The 19,754-nt window shown below is 43.9% G+C and overlaps 1 protein-coding gene across 1 annotated transcript; it reads right to left on the reverse strand.

The window, feature by feature from the left end:
* Window positions 1–3,425: 3,425 nt before the first annotated feature.
* pygmb (phosphorylase, glycogen, muscle b) lies at window positions 3,426–17,815 on the reverse strand. Its single transcript, XM_020649264.3, has 20 exons — window positions 17,471–17,815; window positions 14,922–15,023; window positions 13,958–14,036; window positions 13,761–13,864; window positions 13,484–13,615; window positions 12,549–12,660; window positions 12,368–12,450; window positions 11,802–11,945; window positions 11,498–11,590; window positions 10,818–10,964; window positions 10,566–10,729; window positions 10,372–10,486; window positions 9,889–9,990; window positions 9,666–9,813; window positions 9,518–9,576; window positions 9,008–9,149; window positions 8,670–8,877; window positions 7,515–7,649; window positions 7,230–7,296; window positions 3,426–5,803 (listed from the first exon to the last, which is right to left on the reverse strand). Exons 1-20 carry the CDS (start codon window positions 17,711–17,713, stop codon window positions 5,654–5,656), a joined length of 2,529 nt encoding a protein of 842 aa, XP_020504920.1. The 5' UTR covers window positions 17,714–17,815; the 3' UTR covers window positions 3,426–5,653.
* Between the last annotated feature and the right edge of the window lie 1,939 nt (window positions 17,816–19,754).

The raw sequence follows: 19,754 nt of genomic DNA on the forward strand, positions 1-19,754 counted from the left end.
GTGACGTCTGCACAGACACAGAAACAGATAAATCCAGAGCTCATGTAGAAACAAAGCTCTGATTGATAAACTCATATTCTGCCGTTCACCTTGAGGGAAGTGATGATTGATCCTCTCCTGAGAGAATCCAGAGAAAGACGCCTTCAGCGCCTGGCTGAGGACCTCCTTACTGGTTGGGGTGAGAGGAGGGACCTCCAGCGGGTCCATCTCTGAGACAACAGGAACAGATAAGTTGCTGTCAGACAAGCACATACTCACAAATGTTCTGAGAATCCTCTCAGAGAGCGGCAAGGGTTTTATCTTAGGAGTGATTTAGGAACATTCTCAGAGCGACTCTGAGACTAAAACTTTCATCTTAGTGAGGAGGCGTGGTCGACCCATTTTTTCAGAAGCTGATCCAAAAAATTTAGAAAGAAGTAAACCACTGCCTAGTTAACACGTAGAGAGGAATTTTTTTAAACAGAGGTTTTCCTCCTCCATTTAAAAAAGTCGAAGTACTCAAAAACATCTTCGTCCACATGAAAATGCAAAACGCACTGGAGTACTCGTGCACTCCAAGTCACCAACAATGTTTTCGCCATTCCTCTGCAATGACCATTTGACATCAGAGAGTAAGTACAACACAAGCAATGATCTAGAAAAATGGAAATAATGTCAGTAAGAGCAAACGATCAGCTTTGAGTCTGATTGGACACACAGGTGCTGACAGGAAGTGACCAGAGGCAAAGCACAACATCGATGGCAGTTCTTGAGAGCTCTAATCCAGGGATGGGCAACTTTGGTCACAGCAAGGGCCACATTCATTTAGTTCTCACTGCCAGAGGGCCAAATTGTAGTAAACAAAAACGATTACAGTCAATTATGTCTCAAATTTAACTCAACATATACCAGTGATCAAATATTATCATGGACATATTTCTGGTTTTCATGATTTCATGGCAGATTTTGTCATGTTTTTTTCATGTTTCCAATTAATTGATATGTAAAAATAGACCTGAGGGCCAGGTTGAGGGTTGATGGGGGCCGCATGTGGCCCCCGGGCCGCCAGTTGCCCACCCCTGCTCTAATCAGTATAGAAGATATCCTTAAAGTCATCGCTATCAAACAAAAGACATCTTCATTACCATCATCATCATCAATAATATCGAGTGTCTGAAGAACATTTCTCCGTTTTCTCCTCAGCTTGAGAAACTCTTCTTCCTGTTAAAAGTCCTCTTCACAGTTTCCCACCTGAGGAGCTCTCAAGAAGCTTCGTGAATAACTTTACACGGATCTAGTCTGAACTTTGAGGGGAAAATGTCCTGAATTTTGTCACTTGAAGCGACTCTTAATATTTAGGAGTCTTCGTCTTCACCATGATATTGAAGGATTCCCCTCCAGTTTCCGTATGTGAAACAGAGAAGTCCAAAGTGTCCTCTCGTTTTCTACAGGTACTGTTTGAATCTGTCCCCTCTGCTGGTGTGTTAAATAGAAGTTATGATTCAGTTTATCTTCCTGTTTTATAACCGTCTGTGATTTGTTACAAACTAACAGCTTAGATTTTCTTTTCAAATGCTTGCTCTTTTATCTTTTCTTTATCATGTAAATCTGTTTGTTATGACATTTGTGTTTTGAAGGATTTCTGACCACTGTGGGACCTGAGACGACTCGACCAGAAACAAAGGCTGTAAAAATACGTCCAGACGCTCTGCCAGATCCAACAAGTCGACCTTTTCATTTCCAAGTTCAACAGATCGTGCACCATTAAAGTCTTAGAATGCATTTAAAGGATTTGCACGAGTGTAACATCAAAGTTTAAGGATAATATTTTGTGTTTTAATCATTATGTGTGATTACAGCTGTGAATAAATCATTAAATATATGTTTATAGGATGACAAAAACAAAAAGAAACACTCTGAAATGTTTAACTTCATCAGATACTGACATAAAGAGAGTCCACACAGATTCTGCTTCAAATTCTCAACATGGAGTCAAAGTTAATAAAAAAACAGCCAATTAGAATGTGAAATAAAACACAGAGGAGATGGAGAAATCGTCGTCTTACCGTATGTACTGCAGTCCATCCTCCTGCGTCGGGGTTCAGGGATCAGGTGGGACAAACTGGGGCCGCAGAAAGGGGGCAATGATCCTTTAATATGAGTGGGGGGAGGAGGGGGAGGAGGACCGCTGTGATGGACAAGTGTCAATCATGTGGAGGTGGGAGGAGCTGGAGGAAAAGGTCTGAGGCGAGGAGAGAAAGAGGAGGATGTTTACAAAGAGTGTATTTTACTGTTTATTCAAAGGATGTATATAAAGATGGACAACGCATCTCCAGCTCATCCTGTTGTAAAGTGAAGCCAAAATCACCCCATGACGGGCACCGACGTGTTTCAACACAGCCATTTCATTTGGAGCCAGAGTCCATGCAGTTAGAGATCGGCTGGTGGAGCCGAGATGTTAAGTGTAAACAAAGTCAATTTGCGCGAGTATTATTTTGAGTATCTGTTCTTTACTTGAGTATTATTTTTGGGGGGAAACTTACTTTTGACTCCTCTACATTTCAATGAATGTTCTGGTCACTCGCTTCTTACGCTCTGAAGTCAGCTGGCTTCTTTTCTTTTCTAAAATTCAATTCAAAACAATAAACTGTTTGTGCACGAACGTTGCATCTCCACCCAAAGGCTCATGAGCACAGCAGGCGAGGGTTGGATCGTAGGTCGACTGGTAAATGGAGAGCGTTTCCGCTCCGTCCACCCTGTAGATCCCTGGGATAGACCTCCAGTTTATTGGACGGATTGTATATCCCTTCTGGTCTTGGGATCCCCCAGGAGGAGCTGGAGAGCGTCGCTGGGTATGGAAGTCTGGGGCGACCTGCTGCCACCCCGACCCGACCCTGGAAGAAAATTAATTAACATCTCATATCCTGAAAATTTGATACCAGATCTTCTCAAAGTTGGAAATAAATTTTTCTTTTAAACAACCCAATTTAAGTTTTTTATCCAATCTGAGAATTTTGAACAACTGGGCCCTCTCCAAGGCGTTGTGTCCACCTGGCGTTTTTTCATCTGAGCGCCATTGTCTTTTTTCAATCGTTTTTAATGAGGAGAGCCTTCTCAGCAGAAATCGGCCGTCTAGAGAAAAGGCACAGCCCCCAGCGGCTTTTTTTGTCACCTACAGATCGTGTCTTCTACCCACATCCTCCTCGCTCCGTGTCTGATCTGGAAATAAATGATCTCAAATATCAAACATGCAGTAAAAAGTAACGGAGCAGTGTGGGTCATACAGCGGCCGTTGTCAACAGACTGTTGTCATAGAGACAGGACGCTTTTTCTTCTTAGTGCACAAACGCTTCATGCAGAGTCAGAACTTTTTTATGCCCAAAAAACACTAGGTGGACACAGGGTCCTATATTTCATGTCAAACAGACAAAATGAACCAAGTCGTGTGAGGATTTATTTTGATCATTTATTGACTAAAAAAAGAAAAGCTCTGACTGACAGTGAGGTGTGAGGTTCAGTTTGGTGGACAGTTCTTTCTTCAGTCAGAAACAGCAGCTGAAGCAGGACAGGATGTTGTTACAGTACATCAATCGACTGATGTCCACAGTGTCGAGGACTCTTCTATGTTACACACACACACACACACACACACACACGGATACACCACAGAATACACACACCTTCAACAGGTAAGTTCAGTCACTTAGGTTTTAGGCAGAGAAGGCTTCGTTAATGTCTAACACAGGTCACTTAGAGGGACAGAGACACACAAACATGCTGAGAATAACACGCAGAGAGAGAACAGAAAACACTGACAGAGCGGAAATCTGAGCGTTAACCCGAGGCGAGCGCGAGTCACCTTCGGTCACAGTGCTGCTGTGAGTCCTCGCTGCTTCGGTGGAAGACGTGTTGCTTTGAGACCAGAACAGTGCTGAGGTGTACCGGCGTGTTTGCTGGTTTTGGCAGCCATATTGGGCATTTTCACACGGCGGCCATTCTTCTTTCAAAGTAATGCAAAGAGCGGGATGCTGACATGATGTCTTATTGGTGTTTAAGATCTACAAGTTGTATAAACGTGAAGAATCTGACAAACACATTAACCTAATAGCTAATGTTAGTATTCGGCTAATTCAAAGCAACAATAGCCGTTAGCAGATTCCCTTTGTTTATAACTGTGAAAACTTTAAACACAGAGAAACAACTGAAGCAATAATGGCGTCTGAGCTTCCCAAGATCAGTGTGAACTCTCAGAAAAATGGCTACCATGTAAATATTAGGAATGTGGTTAGAGTTGACCCTTTGCTAAACCCCTCCCCCAACGACAGTTATCCATTCATAGCCTTGAAAACCCTGATTTAGCGTGAATGGTTGAACAAACTTTATATTTTTCAACATGGTGAAGACGTGTTCATAAACTGTAACCGTTAGCATGTCTGGCTAGCTGGCGTTGTACTTTAAGCTAAATGTTGCTTCCAAAACCAACGAGCTCATAAAAACGAGTCGACTACATTCATTCGTGGGGTTACAATCTTAATTTTTAAAAAAAGTCTAAATCTGTGAAAGCCTGTCTCGGATCAGGTCTCGCTATCAGGCTAACATTAGCAGCTTCTTCCTGCATCGATTCAGGAGGTTTCAAGTCAACAAATCACGTTGTAGTTTGTGTTGTTGAAGATATAAAATCCATCCACTGCAGCATAACGAGGTTTCAGCCTCTCTGCACGTTTTTATCAAACTCTGTAGCTAAGGTTAGACTAAGTCGCAAACTAGCTAACGTTACGGATAATAAATGCTTTTGAGTATCACTTTATTGAGTTGATAATCAGTTACTGTTCATTACGGTTACTCACACAAGCCCTTACATTTTATCATACTCCTTTTTCCAGTGATATCGACTTCATTTCAGTTGTTTTCTCGAGGTCTCTACTTACTTATCTTGTTATTTTGGGAACAGCGATGCTTGTGATAACGAGTTCATTTCAGAAATTTTCTTGTGATCTCTAAAAATTAACCCGTGAATCCCGTGATATCAGAATAAATAAATCGAGATCTCGAGAAAACAAACAGAATTCAAAAGTGTTCACCATAAATTTTTGGTTGTGTGCCCGCTTCGGGCTTCCATACCTAAACTGCGTTATACACCAATCAAGAACAGTACGCTTTGCTGGTAACAAGGGGGCGGGACTTAGTGAAGGGCAATCATGGTTAGATATCACGGTTTCTTGAAAACCACTCAGTGGAATTCTCGTTAAAGATAAAAGTTCCTCATTTTGTAAAGAACACAAAAAGTTTAGCCTCAAATTTTCAAATCTCAGAAATGAGGAGCATTTTGGAACTATGGATATTTTAAACAAAAGTAAGGAGATGCATCTTTAATGTTTTCACTGCAGCTGAAGAATCCCGCGATTCTGAGGTGAATCCAGGTGAGTTCTTGGTTGCTGAAAGGCCGACACGGAGCCACAAGGTTTACACCAATCAGTGAAGAGAAGCGGATATGGTGCTGAGAGGGAAATAATACAGATTCTGAAAGGGTCATATATATGATGCTACACGATGGACTGAAACCAGCCGAGGGGGTTAATAAAGTAGAGAAAGAATGCCACAGTACACAGTGTAAAAGCTACAGGGTTCTTCTTCAGTGGTTGGACCACAGCGAGGACGAGGAGGCAGACGTGGTTTAGCGAGGATCGTCAGGAGCAGCGATCTTCTCCAAACTGGGCTCCATGCCCCAGATCTCCCGGGCATACTGGGAGATGGTCCGGTCGCTGGAGAATTTACCGCAGCCGGCGATGTTATGGATCACCATCTTGGTCCACTCTTTAGGATTCTGTTAGTGCAAAGGAGGAGGAGGAAGAAGAGGAGGAGGAGAGGAGGAGGATAAAAGGGAGGAGGAGGAAGAGGAGGAGGAGAAGAAAGAGGAGGAGAAAGGGGAGGGGGAGATTGTAAAACTTACAGATTGGGGTGCGTTCGAATTGTCCCTCCTATCTCCTTTCACTATCCACTTTAGCTTAACCCCGGGGAAAACATCATGAGGTCAAGGAAAGATGTTAGGAGAATTCATAAAGGACTTAGGGAAAGGCGATCTCGTTGCTCTGACAATCCGATCGCATTTTCCACTAGGCGACATCATTAAATGCGAAGGGCCGGCGGAGGTTAATGACGTGGGTCTGCCGTGTTGAAACTACAATGTTCAGAAAATGGACTACAAAAAACGCATCTAAAAAAAACTTTCCCCTGTGCCTTCTTACCGGTGAAATAATCTTAATTACCACAAGGTTGGGATTGAAATAAAAACAATATAGAACACCAGGCTACAAGTAAGAAAAGGGAAACCATCAGCTTCCTGTCCACTCAGAAATCAACATAAATATGATTGTATGATATTAATTGTTACATTTCTGCAAGATATAACCTACACATAATGTTTTAAACATACAAATGTACAACTGCACAGCATTCTTAAGAGAATGAAATATGTTGAATAAAACATCATCTGATAAAAATGTCTTTTATCTTTTATCCCTTACATGATCTGTGTCACTTTATGATCATCGTTAATGTTCGTTAACGGTCGGATGCGCGACTCGCTTTAAATGTTGCGGCTGCAAGGAATTTTGGGGCGTCATAGCTCATCTCCTTTCGTAAAGGATGGTCCAGTGTATCCTATGCTAAAGGAGGTTATAAAGGAAGCACTGACCCACCTTTCCTTAACTTTAAAAAAAATTCGAACGGCTCTTATCATGACCGCCACTTAAATGCTTCCGGGGTTAAGGTAAAGTGGATAGTGAAAGGAGATAGGAGGGACAATTCGAACGCACCCTTGGTTTCTTTCTAATAGACTCACAGCAGGAGGTCACTGCCTCTGCCATTTTATTTTGATTCAACATTAAAAGCTAAACACTGCCCCCTGCTGGATGGAAGTATGTAGTGACTCAAAGATGAGGTGGGAGCAGAATTAAAGTCTTATTTGAAATTCATTTTGGAGTGGCTGCAGACGGTTAATTAATAATGGCGTGCAGAGAACAGTTATATAAGTACTGTGTAGTTTGATATGTTAGCTCAATAAACAGGAGAGTAGAAAGAGAAACATTTTCAGGGATGCTGCACACATACAGATGTTTCCAGCTGTAATAAGAGATCTGAGGGTTGAGTTACTCGTTAAGTTAAATAAAGAAACTCATCAGGCTGAGTTGGACTGCTTGATAATATGGTCATTATCAGGCTCTTCTTGACTTCCTCTCTTACACACTGACCTTGTAGAGCGCGCTGACTTTGTCCTGACATTGGATGTAGTCTTCATAATCTGCAAACACCTTAAACCTGCAACACACACACACACACACACACACACACACACGTACACACACACACACACACACACACACACACACACACACACACAGGAGGAGAGAACAGGTCACATGAGTTTAAATAAAACCTGAGGGTTGAAGATAAAGATGTGTATAACCGATGACTCTGCAGCTCCGTCTCTGTGTCAGCACATTCTGTCATACTGACTCCCGTCTGTGTGCTCTCACCTGTCGTGGTGCATCAGCATGTTGACGAGGTCTTTGAAGAGGTCGGGCTGTGCGGGGCTGAACGCGCCTCCTGAGATCTGATCCATCGCCTGCCTCAGCTCAGGGATCCGGTTATAGTACGACAAGGCGTCGTAGCTGAGAGAGAAAAATGGAGCAACACGGGTGACTTTTAGTCATTTAGTAACTTTTGGTTACCCTGTCCATTGCTGCTTCTTTGACATCAATCCTGACATAATCCATCTAAATATGACATCCTGACCCTACTCTGTGAACCCAACAAGGTTTATTTACTGTATTTTCTTGCTCACAGAAATTACCTGAAAAACCTTGATCTGAAAGTGACAGACATGACTTTACCTCTGTCATAATTCACATGGTCAGGTTGAGCTAAAGAATTAAGAAAAGGACGATGTATCCTAAAGCGGCAGTTCCGCATTTGTCCACTAGAGTCTGTCTCCTGCAGTGAGTCAGTCCTCATAGAGCCCCATGTTAAAATAAACATGTTTACAGCCTGGTACTAAAACAGTTTGGGTCTCTAGAGCTCATTTCTCTCTTCAACTGTACAGGCTGAATGTTTATACAACTCACTTGTTTACATTATAGTAAGGCTTAAAGGGATTTAGAATTAGGGGGCATGGCCTCCTTGACTGACAGGTGGGAGCTGCTAGCTGTCTGCTAGATGTCACCTCAGCTAATTCAGTCCCTGACCTTTAATCTCTGGTCCACAAGTCTGAGCTCCAATTTTTACAACCAGTCACATTAGAACTCTATTTAATTTACATGTTAGCAACAATTAGCAGCTATCTGAGTCTGTGAGAAGAACACCTGGCTCATAAACAGCTCATACACCAGCTAGGGACACATACTTCAGCTTTGTGTTTGCTAACCCCTTGCAGCTCTTTAGCCCAAACCTCTTGCCCATATATGGTCACTGCTGGCTCCAAAAGAAACAAGATGGCACTGGCCAAAGTGCTCAGCAAGAGGCTTCAAATCGGTATACTTTAGCTGTTTATATGCAGACGTTGGTATGACCGGTAGCTTCTGCTAGCTGGACATCAATGCATACATTTGAATCGCTACACAGACATGTTCTACTGTCGTCTCCTGTGATTGCATCTCATCCAGAAATAACTTCGTAAAACGTCAGAGCCTCACCCCTTCTTGTCCATGGCCTCCACATCCTCCACCCTCATCCCGAAGATGAAGAGGTTCTCCTCTCCGGCCTCCTCGGCCATCTCTACGTTCGCTCCATCCATGGTGCCGATGGTGAGCGCTCCGTTCAGCATGAACTTCATGTTCCCGGTGCCGGACGCCTCCGTGCCCGCCGTGGAGATCTGCTCCGACAGGTCGGCTGCCGGGATCACTGCAGGACAGAGACAGGAGGGTGAGTATAAATCTTTATGTAAAAAACACTGCATCCCAAAATGTGAGAAAGAAAGAAGCAGCTTTAAAATGTCAAACATGAATGACTTGTATTTTTGAAAAAAGATGACCTTTCTCAGCCAGTGTGACCCGGTAGTTCTCCAGGAAGATGACTTTGAGGCGATCTCCGACCACGGGGTCGTTGTTGACGACGTCTCCAATGGCAGTGATCAGCTTGATGATCATCTTGGCCGTGTGATAACCAGGAGCCGCCTGCAAACACAAAGTACTTTCAGGTTGAGGAATGTACACACGCTTCCACGGTACAAGACATGTTTGTTTAATACAGGCTGCAACCTCATAAGTGCAAAAACTGCATTTCCTCAAGTGTCCACTAGAGGCGCTATCTAATCCCCATTTAAATGTTTATTTCTGCTGTAAAAATTAACATATATAGAGTCTGGTTAAAAAGTGAATTTGGTCTCTTTTTCTTCCTCCTCCTAAAAATGTAGAACAATGAATTGTGTTCTATAAAATCTGGTGTATTTATCACACTTTTTGTTCCTTTTCTTTTTTTTTGTCCAGTGCAACCAGTATATCATGCTGACAAGTGCGCTGTCATGACCCTTAGTACAGCTTACCTTCCCTCCGATCATGATGGTCCTGGGGGTCCACGACTTGTTTGGTTCCTTCTTGATTCCTGATTAAAAACACATGAATGAGTAACTCACACTCTGAATTTATAAAAGCGTGTTTGTCGAGCGAGCGGTGGAAGCTGCAGACACGTACGGTTGTAGAGCGTGATGATGTGCAGGCAGTTGAGCAGCTGCCTCTTGTACTCGTGGATCCTCTTCACATGCACGTCGAACATGGAGTTAGGGTTGATCTTCACTTTGTACTGTTCCTCCAGATGAGCGGCGAACTTCATCTTGTTCTCCTGATGAAGAAACAGAGATTAGATACTGAAACTGAAACAGGCTGAAACATGAGCGCCTCTCTCTGAAACGAGCACCTGTTTGACTTTGGCCACGTCCCGGATGAAGGTGTCGTCGTCCACAAACTCCAGCAGCTTCTGCAGCTGGTCCAGGTCCCGGATGTAGTCCTCACCGATCCTCTGTGGGGAAGGATCCAGAGCAACACAACATTTATTACCTGACGGGGATCATGAGGTGAATTCATTATGTCAAAGAAGCCTGAGTAACATCTGAACAACTGGAAGGAGACACATGCTCATAGAAACAGATATATTGTTTTAAGGTTTCTTCTTGGGGTTTATTTAGAGACAGGACAGTGGATAGATTTAGAGCCACAAATCAGATTTGAACCCCGGCTGCCTGCTTGGAGGACTACATGGAGGACTTCCTGTCAGGAGGTCATGAGGCGTCCCAGATGTGACCATAATAGTCGTTCACTATGACACACTACATGGGAACTATTGTTTTTAAAGGGACGGTCAGGTCCTGGTGTGACCTCGGCATAATGAAACGGCTCTAACCTCTGCGATGACCTCGGCCAGCCCGGGGTTGCACATGACCAGCCAGCGGCGCGGTGTGATGCCGTTTGTCTTATTCTGGAACTTCTCAGGGTCCACTTCGTAGAAATCCTTGAACCTGAGGAGAAAAAGGAGATGAAATCAAACACATGTTCTCAGCAGCGTTCTGTGATACGGCAGACCAACAGGAGACCTACACAGTGCTTTTGATGATCTCAGAGTGGATGCGAGCGACTCCGTTGACGGCGTGAGAGCCCACGATGCACAGGTGAGCCATGTTGATCTTCTTCATGCCTCCCTCCTCCACCAGAGACATCCTGCGCAGACGGTCCTCGTCTCCGGGGTACAGCTTGGAGATCCTCTGCAGGGAGGAACCAGAACAAAAAAACCCTGAATAACACGGTAAAATCTTTGGTATGACCTTCTAGATCTTCATGCTTGTGTCGTACCTCCAGGTGCCTCCTGTTGACCTCGTAGATGATCTCCAGGTGTCGGGGAAGGAGGTTCTGAAGGAGGTCGACGGGCCAGCGCTCCAGAGCTTCAGGCAGGACGGTGTGGTTAGTGTAAGCACAAGTCCGGACCACGATGTCCCAGGCCTGAACGTGGAGGAGACGAGAGCAGAATCATGAAGAATCACACAGACACTGCAGCTGAAAGAACCATCAGGATGTTTGAACACGTTTGTTTTTACTGGACGAGCGCAGAACATGCGAGTTCATATCTGTCAAACCTGCAGAGACAGGAGGAACAATTTTTAAAGAGGGTTCATTTGCATCCATGTCCTTGTTTTCCAGTTTGCTGTGTCTGTTGTATTTTTCTGTTGTCATGTGGCTGTAGAGCTTCTCTTTTATCTTAAATAAATACTTATTTTGTTTCTTAAAGTTTCAGATATCTCAGAAGTGTCATTGGTGACATTTTCTTGTTCTATTTGCATCTGGTTTTGTTTATCAAAGATATCTCATCATCTCCGCTGTATTCAGAGCTGATTCTCATTCAGGGATAAATTCAGTTTTGTCTGCTGAGTTACATTTCCTCTTTGTGTCGAGGTTTTTGTCGTTACGCTCCGAGACGACCTGAAAGCTCCGAGGTCTGCGTGTTTGTGTTTGTGCTCTGCTGAAATGTGTCCCACCTTCTCCCAGGTGAGCTTCTCCACGTCCACCAGGATCCTCATCAGCTCTGGGATCGCCATCGCAGGGTGGGTGTCATTCAGCTGGATCGCCACCTGAAGAAAACACACAGGAGGAGAAAGAGAACATTTCACTTTCCACTTATTGGACTGACAAGAGAGAGAGAGAAAGGGAGAGAGGGGGGGGGGGGGGGAGAGAGACCTGCAGAGCTTCTGTGGTGTTAACATGGAGTTTTAAAAGAATCACATGTCCGTTATTTGTTGAACCTATCCCCCCACATCAGATGAAACACGTTGGATGGTTCACCTTGTCCGGCAGCGTGGAGAGGTCCAGACGAACAAACTCTGTGGATCCGAACTTCGAAGCTTTGAATCGTCGGATGATGTCCTGAAGAGTCGCAGCGACCACAAAGTACTCCTGCTTCAGACGCAGCTCCTTCCCCTCGAAGAACTGCGGGAGAACAGGGACAACACAGAGGTCAGAAACAGCGGTCACTTTATACGAGATAACTGATGCACAGTTTGGATCTGTGAACGGTCTGAGTGCAGGGAGGAGTCATTCACATTTTGCACAAATTCATCAATCTATCTCTTCATCCATATCAACAGTCTTCTTGATTATTTGTACACTTTTTGTTCCTTTTTGCTTTTCTTTTGTTCGGATCATATTCTCCAGACCTCAGACTAAAATTCAAAAATCAAAACTGTAAAAAAAAAAAAAGGTTGATGCTGGGGATGATAGTCGTCACGATACCAGAATTGTAACCTTTGATATCATCAATAATAATCAAATGATATTGATACTATGTCAACAAACAGAAGTCCCTGACACAGAGAGAAGTTATTTGTACACAGAATCAGGAACTTGCTCACGTTGTCGTTGGGGTAAAGAACTCTGGAGATGTTCTCGGCGAGGTTTCTGTCCAGCACCGCCTGAATGTACCCGCCCACGTTAACTGTGGAACAACATGTTTGTGTTATACTCTCAGTATATCAGGAGAAAATTTTGATTTACGTCATGATGTTTATAAAAAGTAGAGGTGACAACACTGACAGTCTTTGAGGTTGAAGTCGCACGGAGCCTTCGCCGACCACAGCCTCATGGTGTTGACGATGTTGTTTCTGTATCCGGGGACCGGAGTGTCGTACGGAAGAGCCAGAACCACCTGAGGAACAAAACGCAACAAAAAGATATTAAATACAGAAGTGTTCATAACAGAAACATCTGGAGTGGGTGTGACTTATATTTAAATCTAACAGTCAGGATCAGACTAAGGCGGCTACACATCACACGATTTTAGGATCCTTTTGTGCCATGATTTGCTGCCCAATGATCGGAGGCGTGGCCTGATTCAAGGGTGTCGCAACCGATTATTTGTCCAAATAACCCTCAAGTGTGTCACTACAAATATTTTACTGCTCCTGATCGAGTCGGAGCCTCCCTGATCTGGAATCAAAAATGGGCTGCCTCTGATGGAATGTAAGTAATGGCCAATGAGAGCGAGCAAATTGGGAAGCGTCACCAACCGGATGTTAACCAGACTTTTTTAACAGCTCACAAACATGGCAGCGAACATAAACACAACCGAGCCCCGAGCCGAGTGGGATACTGAAGAAGAGCAGCTTGTGTTACTATGGCAACAACAGGGGTCTCATGAAGACAAACCACACAGACTGCTGACCATGTCCATCGCCCTCCATGTTTGTTTTTCTTCTGAAGTCTCGTTTAATCCCGTGAGTTTCAGTGAGATCTTGTGTGTGTGTGTGTGTGTGGAATTGTTTCTACAAACTGCAGGTGTGTGGGCTCACAGTTTGGCTAAAACGTCTCATGCGTGCATTCTGAGGATTATAACGTTAACCATTGCTGGAATCTGTCCTCATGTCGGTGATCTTCCACGTTTCACAAATCGTGTAGCCGGCCTAGAGTTCATATTATTCAGACTATCTATATCGACTGATGTTCAATCAGACGTCTTCACGTGCACTTACCTGAGTGTCGACCCACTTCACTCCCTCTGCTGTGTGCTCCACCCGGCCGTAGAAGTGAACTGGCCGCATGTACTCAGGACGAGCTTTCTCCCAGGGGTTCCCGTACCGCAGCCAATCATCTGCCTCCTCCACCTGTTTCAGAAAAATGTGACGTTTTTTTAAATGTTTGATTGAATGCTAAACTCAACCCTTAATAAGAAATGACGTTCAAACTATGCTATGTTTTAACTTTTCCTTCTAAATCTCTTTAAATAGTAGAAATCACAGCTGATCTTACCTGCCATCCGTTGACTATTTTCTGATTGAAGATGCCAAACTCGTAGCGGATGCCGTACCCGTAAGCAGCCAGACCCAGAGAGGCCATGGAGTCCAGGAAACAAGCTGAGGAGACATGACAAGGGGGGTGTTTGAGACAGGACTGTCCACAGCACTAAACATCACTGTCTGTCAGCAGCCAATCAGGAGGAAGCTCACCAGCCAGACGCCCCAGACCGCCGTTTCCAAGACCGGCGTCTTCCTCGATGTCCTGCAGCTCCTCCATGTCCAGACCCAACTGCAGGAAAGAGTTCATAAAGTCACTAAGGAAAATCTGAGGCTAATAAATAAAGACAAGACATTAGTACAATAAAAACTGCAGTTCCTCCAGTGTCCACTAGAAGGGATGTAGAATTAGGGGGTGTGGCCTCTTTGAGTGACAGGTGGGAGCTGCGAGCTGTCTGCTAGGTGTCACCTCAGCTAATTCAGTCCCTGACCTTTAACCTCTGGGGCCATGTTTCTACTGTTGGAGCCTTTTGGAGAGTTGTTCCTGTAAATATCACACTAATAATCTGTCTCTCTCTGAGCTTTATTGGACTTTTTACAACCAGTTACTTAAGAACATAATTGTATTTTCATGTTATCAGCAATCTGAGTCCATGCCATAGACTCTATATAACATGGGCATAGTCTCAGCCTCAAGTGGACATTTGGGGAACAGCAGTTTTTTGGAATTCTACGTTGGCTTCATTTTTCAAATCTGAGGGTTTTGCTCGGTCTGTGCTCAATATATCGTTGGTAGCTTGGTTCGCTAACTATCTTATAAGTCAGCTAATGAATTATCCCTGTTCATAGACTGCAGAAATCTATTAATTTAGCATTTGATGAACTCTTGCTCCTCTATAATGACAATAATGAAGGCTGAAATAACCAATACATGATGTCATGGTGGCTCTGTTTTTTTAACAGTATATAGTGAAAGAAGCAGCAGAAAGAAGAGTGAACTTGAGGTCAGATGTTGGACTCTTTGTTCAGGTGTTTAATAACTTGTGGCTTTGCAGACACTTAAGTAAAGTCCCAAATTTCCTGTGTTTGTTTTACAATAAGCGAGAAACACGCACGTCCGAACCAAAGAGGGCAGGAATGTCAGTGAGAACACCGCTCCCATGATCCTTTGCCTCACCTGGTATGTGGCTTCATCGCAGGCGTTCTCCAGAGCCAGGTTCACCATGGTGTTCTGCAGAGTCCGGCCCATGTAGAACTCCAGAGAGAGGTAGTAAACACGCTGCAGGAGGACAGAGGAGGCACGAGCGGATGAAGATCAGAATACTGCATAACATTAACATTCTTTTAGTCATGCGTATGATTCATTTACAAACATCTGACTTTATGCACTGCAAAAAAGAAGAAAGATGTGAGAGTAAAACTCCGACACTGCAATCAGAAATATATCACCATGCAGGAATGCAAATCAATAACTTCTGTTAGCAAACCAAGCATTCTTTTTCTTTGAAAACAAAAAGTTCTGCATGAAAATTTGAAACAAGCTCACTCCACTGAGCTGAATCTTGTTGGCTGGACTGAATGTAAGACGCAAGGTGAAATCTGATTGGATGAAAACTGTTTTAAAACAAGCTGCACTGGAAGCAGCAACTGAAGGAGAGTGAAGCTAGAAAAGATAAATTAAATTCTGACAGTGTTTGGGCTACCACTGTTAGTCTTAGCCCCCTCCCCCCTCCTCTCTAGAGTCCATGCTCTCACAGGTCACCATGTGGTGGATACTGAAGCTTCAGTGTTTATCCAGCTCTGCATGGGTCTGTAAACCTTTCTGTGTTCTAACCTCTCTCCATTTTTCAAAAGCATCTCCAATATTGATCCTAGTTTGAGCACGTTTCTGCTCGTGGAGCTTATTAGAAACATGCAGAGGCTTTTTAGGTCGGGTACAATCACTTCTATCTGAACCACTTCTCTTGCCCGCTTCCATCACTGCAACACCTGTTGACCTGATAACTGCTCTCATATCTGACAAACTGAGGGGCGTCCAAAACGGCCGTGTGGGGGTGCCTTAAAACAGCCGACCTTCTTTGGTCCAAACAAATCCAGATCATTCAGGAGCAGAATCTAAAGTTAGAAAGAGGACATACTGACTGCTGCATTGTTGTCAGAGAAGCCAGCACTTCAACATAACATGTTTCCTTAATGTCTGATCAGATAGTAAGATACCTTTCCCATTTCAGTCTCTATACATCTCACTGACTGACCTTTAAGCAGACGCTAATAATAAAAGATAAGAGGACGCCTTCCGCCTGGTGTTCCTGCAACATTATCTCTGTCACAAACAACAGCTGCTGTCAGAGCGACAACAGACATGGAGCTAAAAGTGGCAGCACCTCCCACAATATCCAAACAGAGAGGAGACATGAAGGGTATAACACAGGAACACACAGAAACACACACTAACACAACTCTGTGAGAAATAACACCGAGCTCATGATGGACCAATAGATTAAATAGAAGTTATGTTAGGGCACGATAAAAGCAGCTGCAACTTTGTGTGTCCTTGCTGAACATCCCTGACCTTGTGTTGACATTTCTGATATGTGTGTGTGTGTGTGTGTGTGTGTGGTGGTGGTGGTGGTGGTGGTGGTGGTGGTGGGGGGGGGGGGGGGGGGGCGGGGGGGTGAGGGGGCACTTTGCACAAAGGAAGCAATATGGAAAATGAACATGTGCCAAAAGTAACAAAGGCATCGAGTGGTCGGCATAAATAACAGAGCAGAGCTTGTGCGCCAGGATTGCAGTGTGTTACAGTGTGTAACAGAAGGTTGGAAGTTTGGGACAGGACTAAACAGTGGACACGTTAGGGACTATTTTCTGCAGCGGACGAATCCCCGTTTGTTCCCCTAGGGAGTGTCTGTGGCAGCAGGAATGTACGTGCAGAAAAGACCAAACCGTTTACTTTTACATGTGTGGTGGCAACATTAAACCCTGTCAGGGATTACAAACAGGAAGTTTGAAGCAGGATGATCTGTGGTCAGCACTCAGTGCAGCCCGACACACAGGTGTTGGCCCTTTAAATCCTCCATTCAGCATCTTGTTCCAGTCACGCACCAGAGCTGCTGAGTGTTTACACTTTGTCGATGAGATGGTCAAATGAAGAGCAAAAACATGCAGTCTACTCTCAGCTGTTTGTTTAAACAGTGTGTGGACATTTTGAGATGAGCAGTGTGTGTGTGTGTGTGTGTGTGTGTGTGTGTGTGTGTGTGTGTGTGTGTGATGGATGGATGGAGCGCGTTACGTAACACATATTTGGACAACCAGTTGAGCCTCTCACACACACACACACACACACACACACACACACACAGTCAGATCAGAGCGAGTTGATATCCTCTTCACTCCTCACACAAACACACCCATCAAGGTTAGTCAGTCTAATTGAGATGCACGAGCTGCACATTATATAACACACAGACAGGAAATATCCGCATCCGCGTGCACACACACACACACACACGCACAGTCGCAGCTCACTCTGACGTCGCATTTAACGCACGAGACAAAGTAGCCGGAACATTTCTATACATGGAGATAAAAGGGAAATCTGCACAGAGCGCGCGCACGCCCACTCGTGCAGGGTCGTAAATTATGATGCTGCAGGAGCGACCCCGCCCCCCTCCCCTCTCCTCCTCCCTCGGTCAGCTGTGTACGTGCAGGATCACTGCGGCATCTTACTTTGGGGTCTTTCTCGTAGTAGTGTTGCTGGGTCCGGATCCAGCGGCCCACCAGGTAGTCCCGCACCGTGTTGGCCAGGGCGAAGTAGTAGTCCCGTTTGGTGGCCACGTTCCGGTCTTTGACCAGGGTGAAGTGCAGGTGCCTGTTGAAATTAGTTTTCAAGTCCGAGACGTTTTCTACCCCAGCCAGACCCCGGACGGAGATCTGCTTCCTCTTGTCCTGGTCTGAGAGTGGCCTGGCCATGTTGTCTTTCCAGTTCTTTTCTCACGTTAAGCGTTAATAAGTTAATATCACTTCCGACCTTCTCTTCAGACTCTCTCCTGAGCACACAGCCGCTGGGATGAGACGCTCCAGCCGCTTTTATACGACACAGACTCTGCGTCAAGGTGGCGGCAGGAAGACAAGCTTTCCCGGTCTGACCTTTCAAAATAAAACTGACATTCAAATGCGTCACACTCTTCTCTTTTAACACATTTCCAAACAATAGTAAATTGTTTGGTAAAACAACAGTAAATAACAAAATATGGCGTCTACACCTTAAATCTGGAGCTATAAAATCATAATACATCAACGTTATTTTTTATTAAATACGCTGAATTAGCAAACTGTGTCAAACATATGGAGAAAATATCTAATTGGGGCTTTTATTTTGACATTTATATGTCTCTTTTGCCGGTTTTAATTTAGTACACTTGTTTTTGGGTCTTGGACAAAAAGTTCCCAACGATGGAGCCTCATCCATTCAGCTGATTTGAGACACAAATAACTGCTGAAAAGGGTTTTTTATTCATTATTTTTCTCGCGAGTCTAAAGAGGCCCTTGGGGGACATGTTGTAGGGGGAGGGGGGGGGGGGGGGGTATTGAATACTGACAGATTTTTTCAAGATGGTCTATTGGGATTAACCAAACTAAATTGTAGATATTCTTTCAATGAGCCCATTGAATATGAGTCAATCTTAAAGTTTATTGTTTTAATTTTGCTATCTGTTATTGGACTGGAAATATGACTGGACTGGTAACCTAATATCTCCTCACCTTCTTTCTTTCTAATTTTAAATAGCTCAGTCATTAAACTCTTTATGGTATTTATCATTTTTGTTTGTTAAAATAGCTCAGTGTTGCTTCAAAATATCCTCATTTTGGTATAAAGAAGGGGTCATTTGTACAAGGGTCAGCTTTTTTCTTGACGTACACCGTGGGGGCCGGACTTTAAAATATGCTTGCACATAAAAGCCGTCGAGCCCGATGTGAAGAAGATGGGTCAGAGGGGAACCTAATGTGAGTATTTCAGCTTTGGGATTTTATTTTATGTTTACCGTTTCATCACCCGAGATGATTCAGGGGGCTGAATGGGAATCTTTGGGGGACCGGATGTGGCCCATTGGCTGCCAGTTGATGACCACTGGAATAAAGTATAACATGCTGACGTAATGTGATTCTGTATCATTTCTGTTTTGCCTTTATTGGATATGACAGCTGAAGAAAGACAGGAAACATTGGGAGGACAGTGGATAGTGGAGGACGACCTGTAGCAGAGTGACGAGGTTGGAATTGAACCCATAGCTGTTGAACGAGGTCTACCGCCCCGTACGTTGGAGACATGACGTGGACACTTGGCAATCCGGCGCCCCAATCTGGCAAAACATTATTGGACTACAAATAAACACATACCTTAATATCTCGGTTTATGTTCAAATATTCAAGTTGATATTTGCAACTTAATGTTGCCAAACAGCTATAACTATTTTATTATTGATATCTCTCTGGATTCATATTTAGGTGGCTCTTCTATCCTGTTAAAGAGTACCAAACGAGAGCTCAATACTTCTGTTTATGTGTGTATCTTAAGACAGAGAAAGGCCCAGTCTGCAGACTAGAAGCTGCTTCAATTAACATTAAATGGAAATCATCACCTCATGTAACGTGTCAGCTCCTGGCCCTTCATCAGACATGAACAAGTACGTTTTCTTTTCTCTGCTTTAGATGTTTTTTGTCCAGCACCCAGTACTCAACTATTCGGATGTGCGTGCATAATCTCTGTGTACACATTAATAGTTTTTTAATTCTCTCCAGGCTGCTGAAATTATTCAGTTTAACAGGTAAGGCAGCACAATTGAAAAGGACACCTTAAATTGATTTTAACGGCCAAATGGATTGTGGTGAGTTTGAGTACGTCAGACTTGCTGAAAAAAAACACTTGTTTTCATGACTTAAGTTTTGAAACGGATCACACTTAATCTCTTTCATTTATTTGTAATATATATTTTGGACATTAGAAATGGTC

Source organism: Labrus bergylta, chromosome 22 (assembly GCF_963930695.1).
Source record: "Labrus bergylta chromosome 22, fLabBer1.1, whole genome shotgun sequence".
NCBI lineage: Eukaryota > Metazoa > Chordata > Actinopteri > Labriformes > Labridae > Labrus > Labrus bergylta.